Source organism: Pyxicephalus adspersus, chromosome 12 (assembly GCF_032062135.1).
Source record: "Pyxicephalus adspersus chromosome 12, UCB_Pads_2.0, whole genome shotgun sequence".
Taxonomy (NCBI): domain Eukaryota; kingdom Metazoa; phylum Chordata; class Amphibia; order Anura; family Pyxicephalidae; genus Pyxicephalus; species Pyxicephalus adspersus.
In genome coordinates, this window is record NC_092869.1 from 25,141,722 (window position 1) to 25,158,343 (window position 16,622).

At 36.1% G+C, this 16,622-nt stretch overlaps 1 protein-coding gene across 1 annotated transcript in view; it reads right to left on the reverse strand.

Annotated features, from left to right (window-relative positions):
• Positions 1 to 209: 209 nt before the first annotated feature.
• Positions 210 to 16,622, reverse strand: part of LOC140341848 (putative N-acetylated-alpha-linked acidic dipeptidase) — a gene marked incomplete in the record, with an annotated part of 79,558 nt that continues 63,145 nt past the window's right edge. Inside the window, 5 exon segments of the mRNA XM_072427759.1 lie at positions 210 to 609; positions 9,603 to 9,695; positions 13,720 to 13,801; positions 14,671 to 14,923; positions 16,091 to 16,181. Of these exon segments, the coding sequence (XP_072283860.1) occupies positions 381 to 609; positions 9,603 to 9,695; positions 13,720 to 13,801; positions 14,671 to 14,923; positions 16,091 to 16,181 (748 nt within the window).

A 16,622-nucleotide genomic window follows, 5' to 3' on the forward strand; every position in this document is an offset into this window, starting at 1 on the left:
GTAAGAAAATTTCTGAATTGAAAATAATATTGCAGAAATTCTAGTTTTTTTAATATATCTTTCAATGGTCTAAACTTTTTTATCTTGGTATTTTTGATTACTGTTGTCCTTTAGGTATCCAAATAATTGGATACTTAAAGGAGAACTGTAACCAAAAATTGGATAATTGGACACTGCATTGACTGCAAAAAATACAGAAATCCGACAAATCCTATTGAAAAAAGACATATTTACTGTGCAGCATATCATGAAATAAGACCGTGGACATTGATGAAGACAGCGGACAAACTTGACAAAAAGATACATTTTTTAGTACGTATATATACATTTGTTGACATTTTAAAATTGAGAGCTGATGCCTGCATCATAAGAATTCCTTGTCAAAGCATGTTCCGATCCTTCATGTTGCCTCCTCCTATGCTGCTGGGGTCCTGCATAGTGCTTGCAGCAGAGGATATGGTAAAGGCAATGATGGAAATTTCCTTTTTGACCTGTTGCCAACGTTTTTCCTGATCTGGATCATTTTCAATATCAAACATAGCAGCAGCCAGCCCGGGGAAACTGGAGGCAGCGTACATATTGTGCTGATTTGGGGCATATATCACGTGCCTGCATAACAGGAAAAGATATATTAATGTTTTGTCAAAAAAACAAAGTGCCAGTAACATGAACAAAACAAATGTGTCTATGTTCACCAAAAAGTTGCATTACCAGTGGTTTGCTAAAAACTATTTATTATTATTAATATTATTATTATTATTATTTATTATTATTATTTTAAAATATATGAATTCCCTCAACCTTATGCTTGGAAACCAACAAATCACTATGTGATAAATGCTTTTTTTTCCAGGGTCAACCATATATAACTTATATTTATGCGTGAGTAGGTTTGGATCTGTGATTGAAATTCCTAATTTTTATCTATACAGCCAACATATTAGTCCAGTAAAATAAAACGCTCTCCGAGAGAGAGGCATAGAGCTGAATTCTGGGCAGCCTACCAATACCCCACTTTGAGCCACCTACCCTCTATGGGAGTAATGCATTAAAGAAAAAAACTTTTTATCAGGGAATGACAGACTTCTCTATGTCTCTACAGGTGCTGGCTGGTGGGTATGGAGGCAGGTACTGTACAGAGGGAGTAATATTACCAATGTATGACCCAATACCACTTCTTTCCCAGAATCCTCAACTGCAACACAATTTTTTAATAGCTAATGTCAACTGCACTTGTCTATGTTGAGGTATATCCAGTATTTTGATTCAAGTTGTTGAAGTTCAGTATTTCTAGAATATGTTGGGGTAAATAAAATATTTGGTTTTCTTCTTTCCCCATGACACTCGGCTGAGCTCTGTGATGTTTGATGATGGAAAGTAAAAATGGTTGAATTTGCCAATATTGAACTCATCAAAAAATGCAAATTAAAAATGTGATTCAAATTAGATTAATTTGACTTTCAAGGACAGCATTGCAGTTAATACACAATGACAGTAGAGTGAAGGTAGAATCAAATAATTCTTCCACAGAGAAACGGAACAGGGACACATTACTACAGCAATGTTCAACATCACATAGTAGAATTATACCATAAAGTTTGTATCTTTTCAAACAGAGTTATGATAGAATTATGTAGAATTGCACACTTTAATTATTTTTAGGTAGCATTCAGATAGAATTCAGATAATTTTGCTGGACAAACATACTGCCACAATGTTCAGCTTCATCTGGTAGCATTCTGAATTCTAGAATTCTGGCATAATAGAATTTCGCCATTTTTATGTAGAATTCTGGTATAATCCGGTAGAATTACTCAGTAGTATAAAGGCCAGGGATGTAGTGGGGCGGGCATGGGTGGGAATGCCATGCCCTCACTTTTTTTGTGAATTGGTACGTTTGCCCACTCTTATTTTGTGAAGAATTCTTTGGTGGGCCGCGGCTCTGGCCGGTCCATGTCTTCCGTATGGAGCTGCAAGCTCAGGGTGGTGGGTGGGTTGTCACTCTGAACACAACCCACCCACTCTTCCATCACAGGTTTGTCAAGTTTTCCAGAAAGTTGAATTGTACCATGAAGTTCCTAAAAATTGATTGTGAATAGTTGAAATTGAACTCAAAATGTTAAATTTTTAGGCTCAATCCTAATAAATTAGATTAAAATGGCCATGTGATAAAAAAGGCAGCTGTCTAATGCCACTAGGCTGATTGTGTGAAGTTTTTCTTCACTTTAAAAAGCCTAAATTTCTACCTGAAGGTTGTCTGGCTGGTTTTACAATTATACACTTGATAGTAGGTCCTAAGGCATCCCCCAAATTATTTTTTGGCGATAGTAAATAACTTCTCGGTGCCTGACCACAACCCATGGACATAACCATGCTACACACGACCACTGATCGCTTAGCTGGGGTACAAATGTTTAGCATTACTGATTGAGCACAATTATTTGAATAACACCTAAATATAAAGTCGGTAAGGTAAAAGAATCATGGTATTCTTTTATGGTATTCTATGGACACATTTACAGTAAAAATGAAACCATTCAGAAACAATTAGGCTTGCCAGGTACTGTGAGAACACTTTGTGGAGTTTCTTCCTTCCCACTTATCATAAGTCACACCTAGGAAAACTGGAAGTGTGGAAAATTGCACTTTCCATGTTACACATCACAGGCACAAGATGAACTAGACACATCCTAGTATTGTTATTAAAAATAATTAAAACCTGTTTCAGTAATAGCTGCAGAGCACAAAAAGTGAGAGGTCAGGCATTCTACCTTTAAAGAAACAACCACGCAATGAATGTAAATCTTTTGCCATGACAGATGTAGATAGAAAAAACAATAGCTACCTAAAATCTGATCATAATTCATGTGACGATTTAATTATGCCTGTGGAAATTGTGTAATTTATAAAGACACAAGTAAATTTCCAGGTCCTTCAATTTAACGTGTAACTCCAAGCAAACCTTTTAACTTGTGCTAAATTATATGAAACCATACAGGGGGGGACTGAGGGCCAGCACAAAAGGCTTTTGTGTGCTTGAAAAGTATCAAGCAAAATGTGCAATTATACTACATTGATTGTATAGAATAGTGATTTGCTGGTGGTGCTAAGGGATTGTGTTTTTTTTTGTGACATATTGGGATTGCTGGATAACCCATGATAGTTTCCACTCTTGTAAAGCTTTAAATAAATCAAGCCCACTGTTTAATCTACTAGCACACACTTTCTTTTAAGCTCTCTGTAGTCTATCCCATGACTTCTCAGAGCTGCAAAGAAAGTTTGTGCTGAATGATTTCCCTGTACATGACATTTTGATCACAAGTCTAAATTGGTAGCAGGCCCTCTTGTCTCCCAGCCTTGTCCTCCCTGAACAATAACGTATAGTACAGTACAGTACAAACAATGCAATGAAATTCAAATACACAATAACAAACAAAAATCCATACAGTTTTCTCTTTAAAAAGTACCATGAGATCTCCCCCTTAATCAACAAAGAGGCCATCAGTGACAACACTCATGCCTCCACTGTTTTAACAGCTAGGACCTCTTATGGCTTAGATAGTTGAACAGTTCTTTATGCAACATCCTAGATACTTCCAACCACTACAGTTTAGGATTATGCACCACTGTGTAATGTCTCTACTAGAAGTGTCATCCCCAGAAGTATGCATGTAGATCATGGCCAAGATTTAATGGATAAGTCAACAGGGCTACAAACAGTAAACTGGTTAAAATGTATTATTAATCTTTGAAACTGATTGGTATCACACTTTTATTGTGCTATCTAATATAATAGGTTGGAATATTTAATAGGACATTGGATTCATCACCAGGCTACATAGGCCATGAGGGTGGCATCTTTATGCTCTAGCTCTTTTAAAATGATGCTGCTTCTGCCTGCACTACTTCTTTAGATATGTGCCGGTAACACCTTCAGAGCAGTGGATTCTGGTAATCCCCCCTGGTCTTAAAGTCAGGGTACTGCCCCCTTGGATTTTTTAAGGCAAAGCTAACATACTTATATTTGCACATCCTGTAGTTTGTGGATGTAACCCTATCTTTTACATGTCCATATACACCCTAAGGCCTAACAGAAGGGCTGTACATAGGGTTATATAGCACCGACAGAGTCCATAGTCATGTAACTTTCATTTTGTGATATCACAGAAAATATTGTTTCCTAAAGACAGAAGGAAGGAAGTAAAGAAGTAAGTTGTGCGCTTTATTCTGGTGTTTACCTTTATTATTATTATTATTATTATTACTTATATTAATAACAATAAACAGTATTTATATGGCACCAAATTATTACGCAGCACTGTACATTGAAAAGGGGGTTGCAAATAACAGACAAGTACAGACAGTAACACAGGAGGAGGAGAGGACCCTGCCCAGAAGAGCCTACAACCTAGGAGGTGGGGGAAGCAGCAAACAATAGGAGGGGTGGTACGGATGGGTGGGTAAGTAGTGGGGGTTTTAAGAGATGGAAGAAGACGGGTAGGCAAGTTTGAAAAGATGGGTTTTGAGTCTTTTACATGTGCAGAAGTTAGGAGCAAGCTGAATAGGACAAGAAAGACCATTTCGAGGAGAGTCAGGGCAGCTCTAGAAAAGTCTTGGAGCCGTGTGCATGACGAGGTTTTGAGAGAGGAAGACATTAGTAGGTCATTGGAGGAGCAAAGAGAGCGACTACAGGTGTATTTTTTTAGTCAGGTCAGAAAGGTAACTGGGACAAGAACTGTGGCGGCATCAAGAAAATGGAAGCCAATGAAGAGAACTAAAAAGAGGCAGCAGTAGAGGAGCAGTGGCAAGGAGCAGTGGCAAGGATGGATGAGTCTGGCTGCAGCATTCATAATAGAATGTAGAGGAGAGAGTCGGGTTAGTGGAATACCAGAGAAGAGAATGTTGCAGTAGTCCAGACGGGAGATGATATTAGCGTGTACAAGTAGTTTGGTATTCTCTGGTGACAGGAAGGGGTGTATTTTGGAAATCTTGTGCAGGTGAAAGTGAGAGGACCAGAAAATGCTTTAAATATGGGGGGTAAAGGAAAGGGCAGAATCAAAGGTGACGCCAAGACAACGTGCCTGAGGGTTGGGATGAATAATAGTGTTAATACCAGTTAGAAATATGTCAGGGGAGATTTGGAATTTGGGTTTTTTTCTAGGTTGAGTTTTATTTATCTTGTATGCATGTACCCATGTGCATGTGCATGTAGCCTTTAGCATTTCTTTGTCCAATAAAAATTCAAATATACCACTGGTCCAAACAAAAAGAACAGATTGGATCACATACCAATTCATTTCACAAACAAGTATAATATCTCTGTAAAAGTTATTCAGGATTACCAAGGTAATCTCAAACATACACATTTTTATTGTGTCCTGTAAACAATATCTTTTTCCCCCATAGTCCGCCTTTTCGTTGCTGTCATTTATTCAGCTGGTATAATTGGCAACAATTATATTGTCTGGGACTAAGGATATATTTGTTTTATGGCACAGAGTGATTCTCAATGGTGCAGTTAGAGCATAATGGAAAGATTGGAGTGCCATGCAGTTGCTATTACTAATGATGGTTCTCTGCACAGGAGAAAACACTACTGGGCAAAAATAAAAGATAAAGATTAGGAAAAAAATTAATGAGAGCTGCTATGCTATTTTGATAGTATTAAATATGTCATAGCTTAATAAAAAGATTGGAAGATATAAATACATTATACAAAGAAAGACAAAATAATAGCAACTTTATTACAGTGGGAACATTCAGTGGGAATGGAAAAAATGCTCTAATTATCCACTCTTTTAAATTTCTGTACTTACCAAAACCAATTAAAACATAGGAGGAGAACAGTACCAAACTATTTAGATTTGCATAGACATTTAGATATATATAGATTACCTACACTATAGTCCCCACTTAGGAAGTACATGTTTACTATAATTATAATATATTATAATAAAATATAAAAAAATAAAATAATAAAATACAGAAAATATATTGTCTTTCGGAAATTACTATATTTTTTATGCAATGTATAGACAAAAGTAATAAAAAATGAAAATTGTCTTTCTACCTCTACTTTGTTCAGCATTAGTTTAAAAATAGTGCGATTGTAGAGAAAAAATTGATCCTTTATGCTTTAAATTGTCCAATTTATATTGACACTAAATTATGATTTTAGTTCAAACCATAGCAATATTATTGCAAATAATGAAAGGTTTGCACATGTTTATAAACATAACACAAATAAAACAAATAAAAATAAAAAAAATATCAATGGTTTAAAAAACAAACATAAAAATGCAAAGAAAAGTCAAGTGAAAGAAAGAAATGATATCATTGGGTTAACATGGGTTATCAAGGGTTTTATAAAGTGTTCAATACAAACAATTATTATCATATTGATTTATAAAAATATTTTATTTGCATAAATAATACTATGGGTAGATAAAAATCCCCCTTTTAATATACAGTATATCCAACGGCAGTGGATGCAGCTGCTGCTTTACTACTCAGTAAGTCCTAGCTATTATTTTGACAAGGGTGTCACACATACCTCCTCCTCACTAATGTGCCAACACCTGTCTCTTCCTGTGTCTCCTGTGTTCCCCTGTGTCTTCGGTGACCCCTGTGTCACCTAGGTCTTTTTTCTAGATTTTTGGTTCTTGACCCCTGGCTTTACTTTCTTGTTTGCTCCCTGCCTTGACCCTGGCCTTCTTTGGCTATTCTCCTGCCTTTCAGTACCACACACGGTTCTGCCCACCCTGGTGTGCCCAAGGACGGCACCTTGGAAGCAGCCTTCAGCTCAACATCCTCACCACTAAAGGCTCTGGAGAAGACCAGACTGCTGCTTAGATTCTGCACCTTGGCTCTTCTCTGGTCTCACACCTCTTTTGTTCAAGCCATAGCACCTTCTCTCCAAGCGTGACAAGGGAAAGTGACAACAGGGAGAGAGAAACAAAGTGTTCTCCATATACCCTGTGTATGTCAAAGTTCTTTTTGAAGATATATAGAATGACCAAGACTTTATATGAAATACAAAACAGTTCTTATTCAAAGTTTTTATTCCTAGTTTTTGCATGAAAAGTATTTGTAGCTCTATATCCTTCTCTTAAATGTATAGTCCCATCTGCAGGCTGAAAAGTTTCCAGTATAGAATTATAGTTATAGTTTTATAAATATAGGTTAAAATATATAAAAAAAACAAAAATAAATTTAGGAACTTAATTACAATTGCAAATCACAGCAATTAACAAAAAACAACCAGGAATTATAAAATTTCCCTTTTTTACTTAAAATTGGGCTAGCATATTTCTTGCTCCCCTAATTTAAACCTATTTACCTAAAAAGTATAAACAAATAGTATAAATATTGATTAGTGTTTTTTTACATTTCTGTTTTGCTTAATTCTAACCTAGCAAAAAGAATAATGAGGTTTAAGACTGCAGGTCAGCATGGTCTGCTATTACTACCGCCTTTTCAATAGCATTATTAAAAGTTATCACAATTTGGACATTACTGCCAGTACTACTACATTACACTATGCGGGGGGAAATGGCTCTTATTATACATTATTGCACAATGAATGCAGTCACCTTCAATTTGTAAAAACAGACATCTGTATCAGTGCAGACCAAGCCGCTCCTTAATAAAGGTGAATAAAAAATAGCTTTTGTCCTGAAACCACATCATCCTGTGAACCACAAAGTCAGTAAATCTGGATAATGAGACTGAAATGCATTACATATTGGCCTCCAGAGGCGAGAAAGCCTAAATAAAAGTTTGCTCTTTGAATTTACAGTGCATACAAAAAATTACATGGTATCCCTGCTCCTAATTTGAAAAAAAAAAATTACAATCTACAATACAGTAATCTATGCAATCTATGCAGTATCTATCTTAATGGTAAAACGTAACTAAAGTAAAAATCTGTAGATCCACCGGGAGGGTTTCCTCAATTGCGTCCCACATCGTTCCGGTATCCTTCTTCAGCTCGGAGGAAGCCCCGAGAGCCGCCATCTTCTTTACTCTTTTATGGGTTCTTCTGCGTACATCACCTAGTCTCACACTGTGCTGGCGTGAGATTGGGTGATTGTAATGGGAAAAAAGAATGCCGATCTCACTGCACATGCGTAAGATTGACAATATTTATAATATTTTCTATTAAATAAAGGGGTCCTTCTGCACATGCCAAGGAGCCTACAGCCTCTTGGGATACATGACGTAGGTATCCCAGTAGGCTCTGCGCTCCCATTCTATCTTAAATGGCACAGCAATAAACACAGAAAAGGGAAGGGGCTGCACCCTTTTTTGTCTACTCTTTTATGCAATATAAAAATTTTGAGTTTAGGTCTGCTTTAAGCTAAACCTAAATGCAGAGTAACAACCTGTAACAGTAAGAATTTTACTTTTTTCCTTCCAATAAAATAATTATCATAAATTATAGCCAAAATTCCAGCAAACTTCACTACAACTCTATTGAGTTGAATGAGAGCAGATAGGAACTATTTTGTACATATGGTATGAATGCATTGCAGCTGTAGTGGGGTTGTAGCATGCTTCTGTGTGATTGATTTTGAAAAACGAACTGTACCACGGCCATATATGCAAGGGCTACATGTGCAAACCCATTAAAATGGTGTTTAGTTTGCTAAGCTCCCTAGAGCAGCTAACCATGCAATTTTAGTCTAAAAGATTACCCAGATAAAAAAGTCAACCCAATTACCAATATTTTATTATTGTACTGTGTAATCACACCTTGCTGGATAGAGTTTTATTATGTGTTGTCTCTTTAATGTGGACTTCCATCTTGCATTTTGCAAATTCTGGACTCCTCTGAGATAAAAAAATGTTTTTTGACCTTCTGATGCAATGTATCAGTAACCTTGATTACTGAGCTCTTTAAATATGCAGAAAAGTTATCTTCTGAAAACATAATTTGGGGCATTGTAAATGAACTAAAAGCAGAAGGACATTTTCTGCTGGGGCTTGGAGTTTTGCCATAAGGTGAAAATATTTTTAGCATATTCCCCGAGCCTGCCCAGCATGCCCAGCTCAGTGTACCAAAAAGTGCTGTCAGCACTATGTAAAGTTTACTTCTATTTTATGATAAATACTGCCATGCAATCTCTTTATTTTGCTTATACAATACATAATCCAAAGGTCAATGTTTTTTAGGCATGGTTCATGCTAATGCTATATTACCCCAGCATTTACCACCCAAAGGGACCTACTGTCAAACATAGCTTGAAAAAAAGTTTAAAAACACTTGCACAAGTCTTTAATATCAGCACCAACCAAATTGTATGAATGCAATAGTGGTGACAAACCACCCCTGTATTCTACATAGTGTTCACTACTTTTTTACGTCTTTGGGAGCCTATTAGAGTGATTTGTGCACTGGTCCTATATACAACAGCACTGATGAACTAACAAAAAATAAGCCAGAAATGCAGAAATATAAACTATAGCCATTCTAGTTGCAGTTAATGGCAGAATCCCTGGGATTTGGAACATTTTTAATCCAAAGCCACTGCATTTTTTTTAAATGTTAACAATAAAAATTGAACAAAATTTTATGTTTCATATTGATCAAACAAATTTACCTGTAGTTTAAGCTGCCACCCACTCCAAAAGGATCAAGAAATGCTCTTTCAGTTTGCATTAATTGATCATTAATTTTTCGGACCTCCAATGGACTGAAAAGAAAAAGAAAACATTCAATATTTTTACATTTATATCTGTTTAATTCTCTATTTTACATTTCAGTAATGAAATATATGATGTGTTGTGAGTGCAACAAAGGTTGGATTGGAGATAAGAGAGTGTAACTGTAAATGGGAAGCTATGTATATCTATGCCATTTTCATACTTACCTACGTAAGTAGGTAAATACTTTCATACGTATTTTTTGCCGTATAAGAAGCACTTTTTCTTCCCCAAAACTGGGGGGGAAAAGTTGGTGCGTCTCATACGACAAATACCGTGTTTCCTCACCCGATAGCCGATCCTGTGTGTGTCGCCTCGATGCTGGCTGCAGTGTGTGTCTCCTCCTGGCTGCAGTGCAGATCCAAACTGAAACTAAGAAGCCGCCACACGCGCCCCCGCGATTCTGAACCAGGAAGCACGCTGCTGATCCCTGCCCTAACGGAGTTACCCGGCCGTACAGTGGAAAAAAAGGTAAGTGATTTATACCCAAAAGTGACACACATTTCACCTACAACTCGATATTACTCATAAGATTCAATTGATAAAATGTGTGGACCAGGCCCCAGTTTGAACCAATCTGCACACGGATACGACTACAGACCAATTTTACAAGCATTTTCATGGCATTAAGGTGCACAAACAAATATGGGGCAGATTTAAGTGTTAGGTTTGTCTTGCACAGATGTTTCCAAAATACATTAAATTGCTTATAAACCACATAGCAGACATCCAAAAAGAGTGCCCACTCAAGCCTATAGAAGTGTTTTAGCAGAAGCAATCTGTATCTGAATTTAACATGATATTGGCCTTTTGGCAGTCCCTGTGCAGCTCAAACTATGGTAGCAAGAAGCTGCACAAGGATACAGTTATTTGTTGATTGAAGGAGTAAATTGACATAGAGATTAAATCTCTTTTTATTGTCCATTTACAGACTTGGGGGTGGGGCAGGACCTGTAAATGTTTCTTTAAAATGCTGGTTTCTTGCAGGACTAGGCAGGGCTTTTATGTGTTTTGAACCTAAATAAAACTTAAATAAACTTAATAAACTTAAATAAATAGGACTAGAAAGAAATACAAATTCTTCATCAGGTAAAACAGCTTTCATATATGTATTTCATGTGTGTACTACAGTATATTGCAGTTTGCCCGGATTTCAGCTTTACCTATTTCTGTCTATTAGAATTGTTTAACACCTCTTACTGTTTTTCCATAGTTCATAAACATAAACACCATATAAGAAGAATATGAACCCCCTTATAATAGGCTCAAAAGGTGTCAATGAGCTCATACAGAAACCTTATTAATAAAAGCCAAGAATTTGTTTTAAGATGTAAATTCCCCATCAGGTAGTGGAAAACTATTTAGTTTACTATGTTTCCAATAGATGATGAATTTATGTAGGATGGGAAGAGGTGTCAGCACTGCCTGAGGTTCATCATTGAAAATCTTATTTGCCTTTGGGAAGAATGCTTGGTACTCCACACCAATTATCTGTTGACCTTTGTCTGCTGTTTCTAATGCTTTTATTAATATGTTATATTACAAGTATTTTAAAGTGATGAGCACACTGGGATTATTTGTAATTATCAAATTTATCAAGTTAAAACTTGCTAATTTAACACTGAGCTCTGCTCTGATGTCAATGCAGCCAAACGATTATTGCACACTGGGAATTAATAATTCATGTATAAAGACTATTGAGCCTTCCAAAATATTCACTACACTAAGGGGGGGGGGGGTATTATTATTTTTTTACACTAGAATGATTGCTTGATATTGAGACTCCACATAATTTGTGTCTAGGGAAAGCTTTTGGTCTATTGCACACTTGCATCATACCCTCCAATTGTTTTTATAGATATATAAGAGGCAATCAGAAAACTTATTTTTTTAAAGGGAGTTGAGTTCTGGAGAAGGGAAAGTTAGAGTAGCTTGTGTTTTTTTATATTTGTGGGCATTGTCTTTTTTTGTGGTTTTGGGATTTGTCTGGTTTTAGTTCCATCCATGTCCCTATTGTTTCAATACAGTTTTAGTAGACTTTCTTGTAACAATATTTTGCTGTCCTGTATTCCTATTCTGTCACATGTTCTCCCAATGAAGAATACAAGCAGCCTTGCAAGCAAAAATGTGTCCAGGTTTTGTCCACTGTTTGCACCATAATGGTACACACCATTAAAAGATGACATACAGTAGTTGCTGCAATGTATACTTGTTGACATGGCTGCAAAAAGACTGCAGGAGATTATCAGTGTTGATATGCAAAAAAAGTAAAATGTTATTATCTGTTTTCTTCGAAAATACATAAACTGTTCTTTCAATCTGAATAAAGTATTACAGTTGCACATATTTTTTTTTCAGTATACAAGAGAATTGCATTTTTACATGTAAACCAGTTTACCATTTTACAGCAACTTGGTGAAGGTGTTAAATATTTTTAGGTAATTATATATGCTTCTATTTTAAAAATAAAATTCTGATTTCTTCTCATAAGGCCACATGGTGAACATCTCCAGATGGCTGTGTTCTCACGTATGTAGTAATGGCGACAGCTGTGCATAAATGGGTGTAAATGATACTTGGACTGTGACACCCGTTCTTCTACGCTGGGGAAATGAGCCTTATTGGCTGTCAAGGACAAGAAATTCACAGCTATAAAGGTTATGCTAATTTGAGTAGCAGTGTGCTTTCCTGTAGGAAAACTCCTCTGTGGAAAAGGGAATTGGGAATAAAACCAGACACAGCATGTAAAGTATAACAATAGCCTTGATATTTCCTCCCTCCCCTGGTCAAGGAAGAAGTTTATGATCTTATAACCAACAGAATACTGATAGTAAATGTTAAATGCCAGGCAGCTTTCAGCTATAGTTGAGTAATTCTCTAAAATAATTGGATGTAAATACCATATAAGTAGCAGAATTATTTGAAGCTGTCATGATCAACAGCTTCAGCTACCCCTGCAGGGCAGCATTTAGGTTGGTGGAGACAGCAATAAAAGTAATCAAGCTTTTCTTCTTGAACATGTGCTGAATGCATGCTGCTAGGAGGACGGAGCAGGATGAGCAAAGCTGACTTATTGTGTTACTGCTGCTTTAATAATCTTAAATGGGAGCATGGAGTCAGTCTCATAGGTTGTGCATTTGCCCAAAGTTGCTTGACAAAGACCCTAATACAGTTTTTTTTTATTTTTACATTTTAGCAAGTACTCAAATGTTACAATGAAACAAGGTTATTAGGCTACCTCTGACACATTTCTACTCCATTTATCGAGGAAATGCTGTCTGATAAGTGTTCTAGCAGCGGCATTTTACTTTAGGGGGGAGCCACCCCATTTGACTATCTGTGCACTAGCTGGTTGGTCTTTTATATTGCATAGTCCAGCAGGTTCTTTCATTCCCCCCACCACAGTGAAAGAAAAAGTCAGGTTAAGCTGGTTCATGATGTCACTTTCAAAAAAGGTTTTACCCAGACAAGGACAAGGTCACTAAAAAATCAACAAGCTAGGGTTCCCTCAAATGTCTAGAAAAGTAGAAAAGTACAAATTGTCTTTAATGCAATAATAGCACATTTAATTGTATGAGCGGATTAGCAATACATTTCTAAGATACAGTATATATACATTTATTTCATAAAATTGCTACTAAATTATGTATTTGCACTATATAACTTTCAAACTATTACATTCCTCATATTGTTAGCCATAGTAAAGACAGACTAGCTTAGGACATGCATTTATTTAGCAGTTGTGAAGTACTTCTCAGATGCATTTCCCAGCATCTGGCAGTCAGAGATTTTGAACAAACAAGTTGAACAAATGGCTAAACTGGTAACTACACTGTATGATAACCATCATCTGAACAAGCCCCAAGTCAATGTAAAAGCAAAATAAAAAGTGCCAAATGCAAGGCAATCAATTCTCCCTGTATGATAATTGGACTTGCTTCTGTGCATCAATATTCTTTTTGCTTGCCACATGATCATAAAGAATCCATTTACACAGGCGGCTGCAGTACTTACTTCACCCTATTTGCTTTTTCTGCTCTTTCTTGCAGAGACTTAGCTGCTTGATTAAATTCTTCTACAGCATTCTTGACAGCATCTGAAAAGCAGTACAACAGAACACAGAGGCATGATAGAGTGTTTCAGTGAACTCATTTTAAGTTTTTTCAGTAGTTATTCTTCTTTTGCTTTATAATGTACTGTAGATGTCATTTATTTCTAGCTGAATGTACTTTCTGATTTCTTTTAAAAGATTATTTCAAGGGGAAGTTCCTTCTATACATATTATTATTAAATTGTATATTTATAGTGCCAACATATTATGCAGCGCTTGTACATATGGGATGCAAATGACAGACAGATACAATGTAGAAAATTCCAGAAATTCCAATATCTATTCGTTGTGTGTTCCCAGCTATTTTTAGTATTTCTCATAACCATAAGTCTAGCCATTTGGCCATGAGATAATTTTGAAAATAATAATTTTAGAGAATGCAGATTTCTCCTTATTAGGAAAAAAGTGAGAAAATTCATACTCTTCGGCCAAATGAAATAGCACTGAATGGCATCACAAGTAATATTTTGTTTAGAAAAGTTTAGAATTTGAATGCGATTTATTACATTTTCTTTATACATATTATTTGGGCTTCCCCCATCCATGTAGACACCTTACCTTCACTTAACTTGTTGATTACGGCGAGTGAACAGATATACCTGGTACATTCAGGTATAGTGGAATATACAACTCAGTCCCTTTTTTTCCATGTGACAGCACTCAAGCTTTGGTGAGTACCAATTCTGGCAACAGTACGATCACATGGGGTGGAGTCAGAGTCCTCAGCCCTGATTCAGCTGAAAATATAATGATTCATTCAAACTGAATAAACACTTTATATATGTTCTAAACCTTTCCCAGGATATCCAATGCTAAAATCAACCTGGGATTATTTCAGATATCCTAATGCTTACCCAAAGATAGATTATGTTCCTGAAACGTATGACCATATGTGGCTTGTAATTCATTGACAATCTCCTTTAGGGTTTCTGCATACTGCACGCAGTCAAAATTAAGGATGACATCATCAGCCAGACGTAGTGCTAATTCACCCCAAAGTCTTGCAACGGCCTGATGATACTTAAATCCTCGATCCAAAAGGCGAGACACCAGATCCACTGTTTCATAAACAGAATGATACATGGGGTATGAAGCTATGGTATAAGTCTGAAATAAAAAAAATATACAGTTCTTAAAATGTAACCAAGAGTTACACTTGTTTATTTGTTTTAGCTTTTGCATGTTTCAAGCAGGCTCAATTAAAAAGTTTTACCACAGGGATACATACAGATCTTTATTTTAGCAGGTTGAATGTCATTTTCATATAACAAACGCCAACCATTGCATGGTGGCAGTTTCTCAGTTTTTCACTTTTATACTTTAACACTAGGACACCAAGTTCAAATCCTGGCTAGGATGCTAGCTGCATGCATAGAGTTTGCATATTCTTCCTGTACTTGTATGTGAACTTACAGCCCTATGGGGGGACAATGCTATATAATGTTGGCATTTTTTATAATGTTGGCAGTTTTATTTGAAGTAAGTTCACATGGGTAAATTGATATGTTTGGACTGCCCACTACCAAGCTTGACCTGCTCCTGAAAGATGTCTGCAGGAAGACCTTGACTTTGCTCCAACTGTAAGCAACTGAGCTTTTACTCAGTGGCCAAAAAGGATGGGCATTAAGGAACCCATACTTCACGATCTTTGTAAGATTCCCCATCAGATCTCCCTCTTGGCTGTAGAGTATACTGAAAGGGGGAGCTGTAAAAGAATACTTAGAATTTTTCAGAAGTGTGTGGCCAGGTTCAGGGAGCAGGTTCAGGTTGATTTATACTCAAGTATATACAGTATAATAATTTCAAGCTTGGATATTGTAATTCTTTTTTTAGATACATTGTATATGTTTTAATATAAATGGCCTATACCAGTGATTTTCAACCACTGCCGCGGCACACTAGTGTGCCATGAGAGATCTTCAGGTGTACCGTGAGAAATTATCCAATGTTGGTTAATTGGTGTGAAAATTATTTATTTACTGTGTGTGCAAAATGCATGGAAGGTAATGCTGATGTTTTAAAATGTTTTAAAGTTGTTCTTCTTTTTTAAAAGGTTTACGTGGTTCCTAATAGTTACAATAAATTCTTCCAACTATCTTGAACCTGATTATTTCCAAAAGGACCCTCTTTTTTAAGAATAAAACAGTTACTAATACCAACCATAAATATCAGTATAAGTTTGCATATGATATAAAAAAAATCTCAATGACATTTGCATTTCAGCTTTTGATAAATGTGACAAAACACTGAATTATTTAATTCTTTTTACAGTACCTGGTCATAAGTGTAAAGCAAATCTGCTGCAGAAATTCCAGTAATTTGTAGAAAAGGCGAATAATCACTTCCTGATCCCAAGTTCTTTACACTGAAACAAGAAAAACGTTTAAAATAATATGTACTATAAAAAGCCATCACACATTATGACTCTGAATGTATGCAAACATCTACATGTAATTCAAATATTTAATTCTGTTTGTTTTTGCTATTTTCAAGGCACAGCCTTACAGATTGTCTTCTCACAGACAGCAGATTGCACCACTTTTTCTACACATATAGACTATGTATAGAAATAGAAATGTAATATTGTTTAGATTTCCAGGACCTAAATGTTGTGTTAGATTTTTATTCAATGTTTCCTTTTTTTTCTGCTGGTGATCTTATCTGTCTCACACTCTCTATGTTAGAAGGTAGTTAATCTTCTGAACCTCAAACATGTCTTCTTCTCCATTTACATAATGGTGGGGGTATATTGGTTTACTAATAGAACCTTCTTTGTGCTTTTAGTTTAGCTCCCAGGAAGTGACAA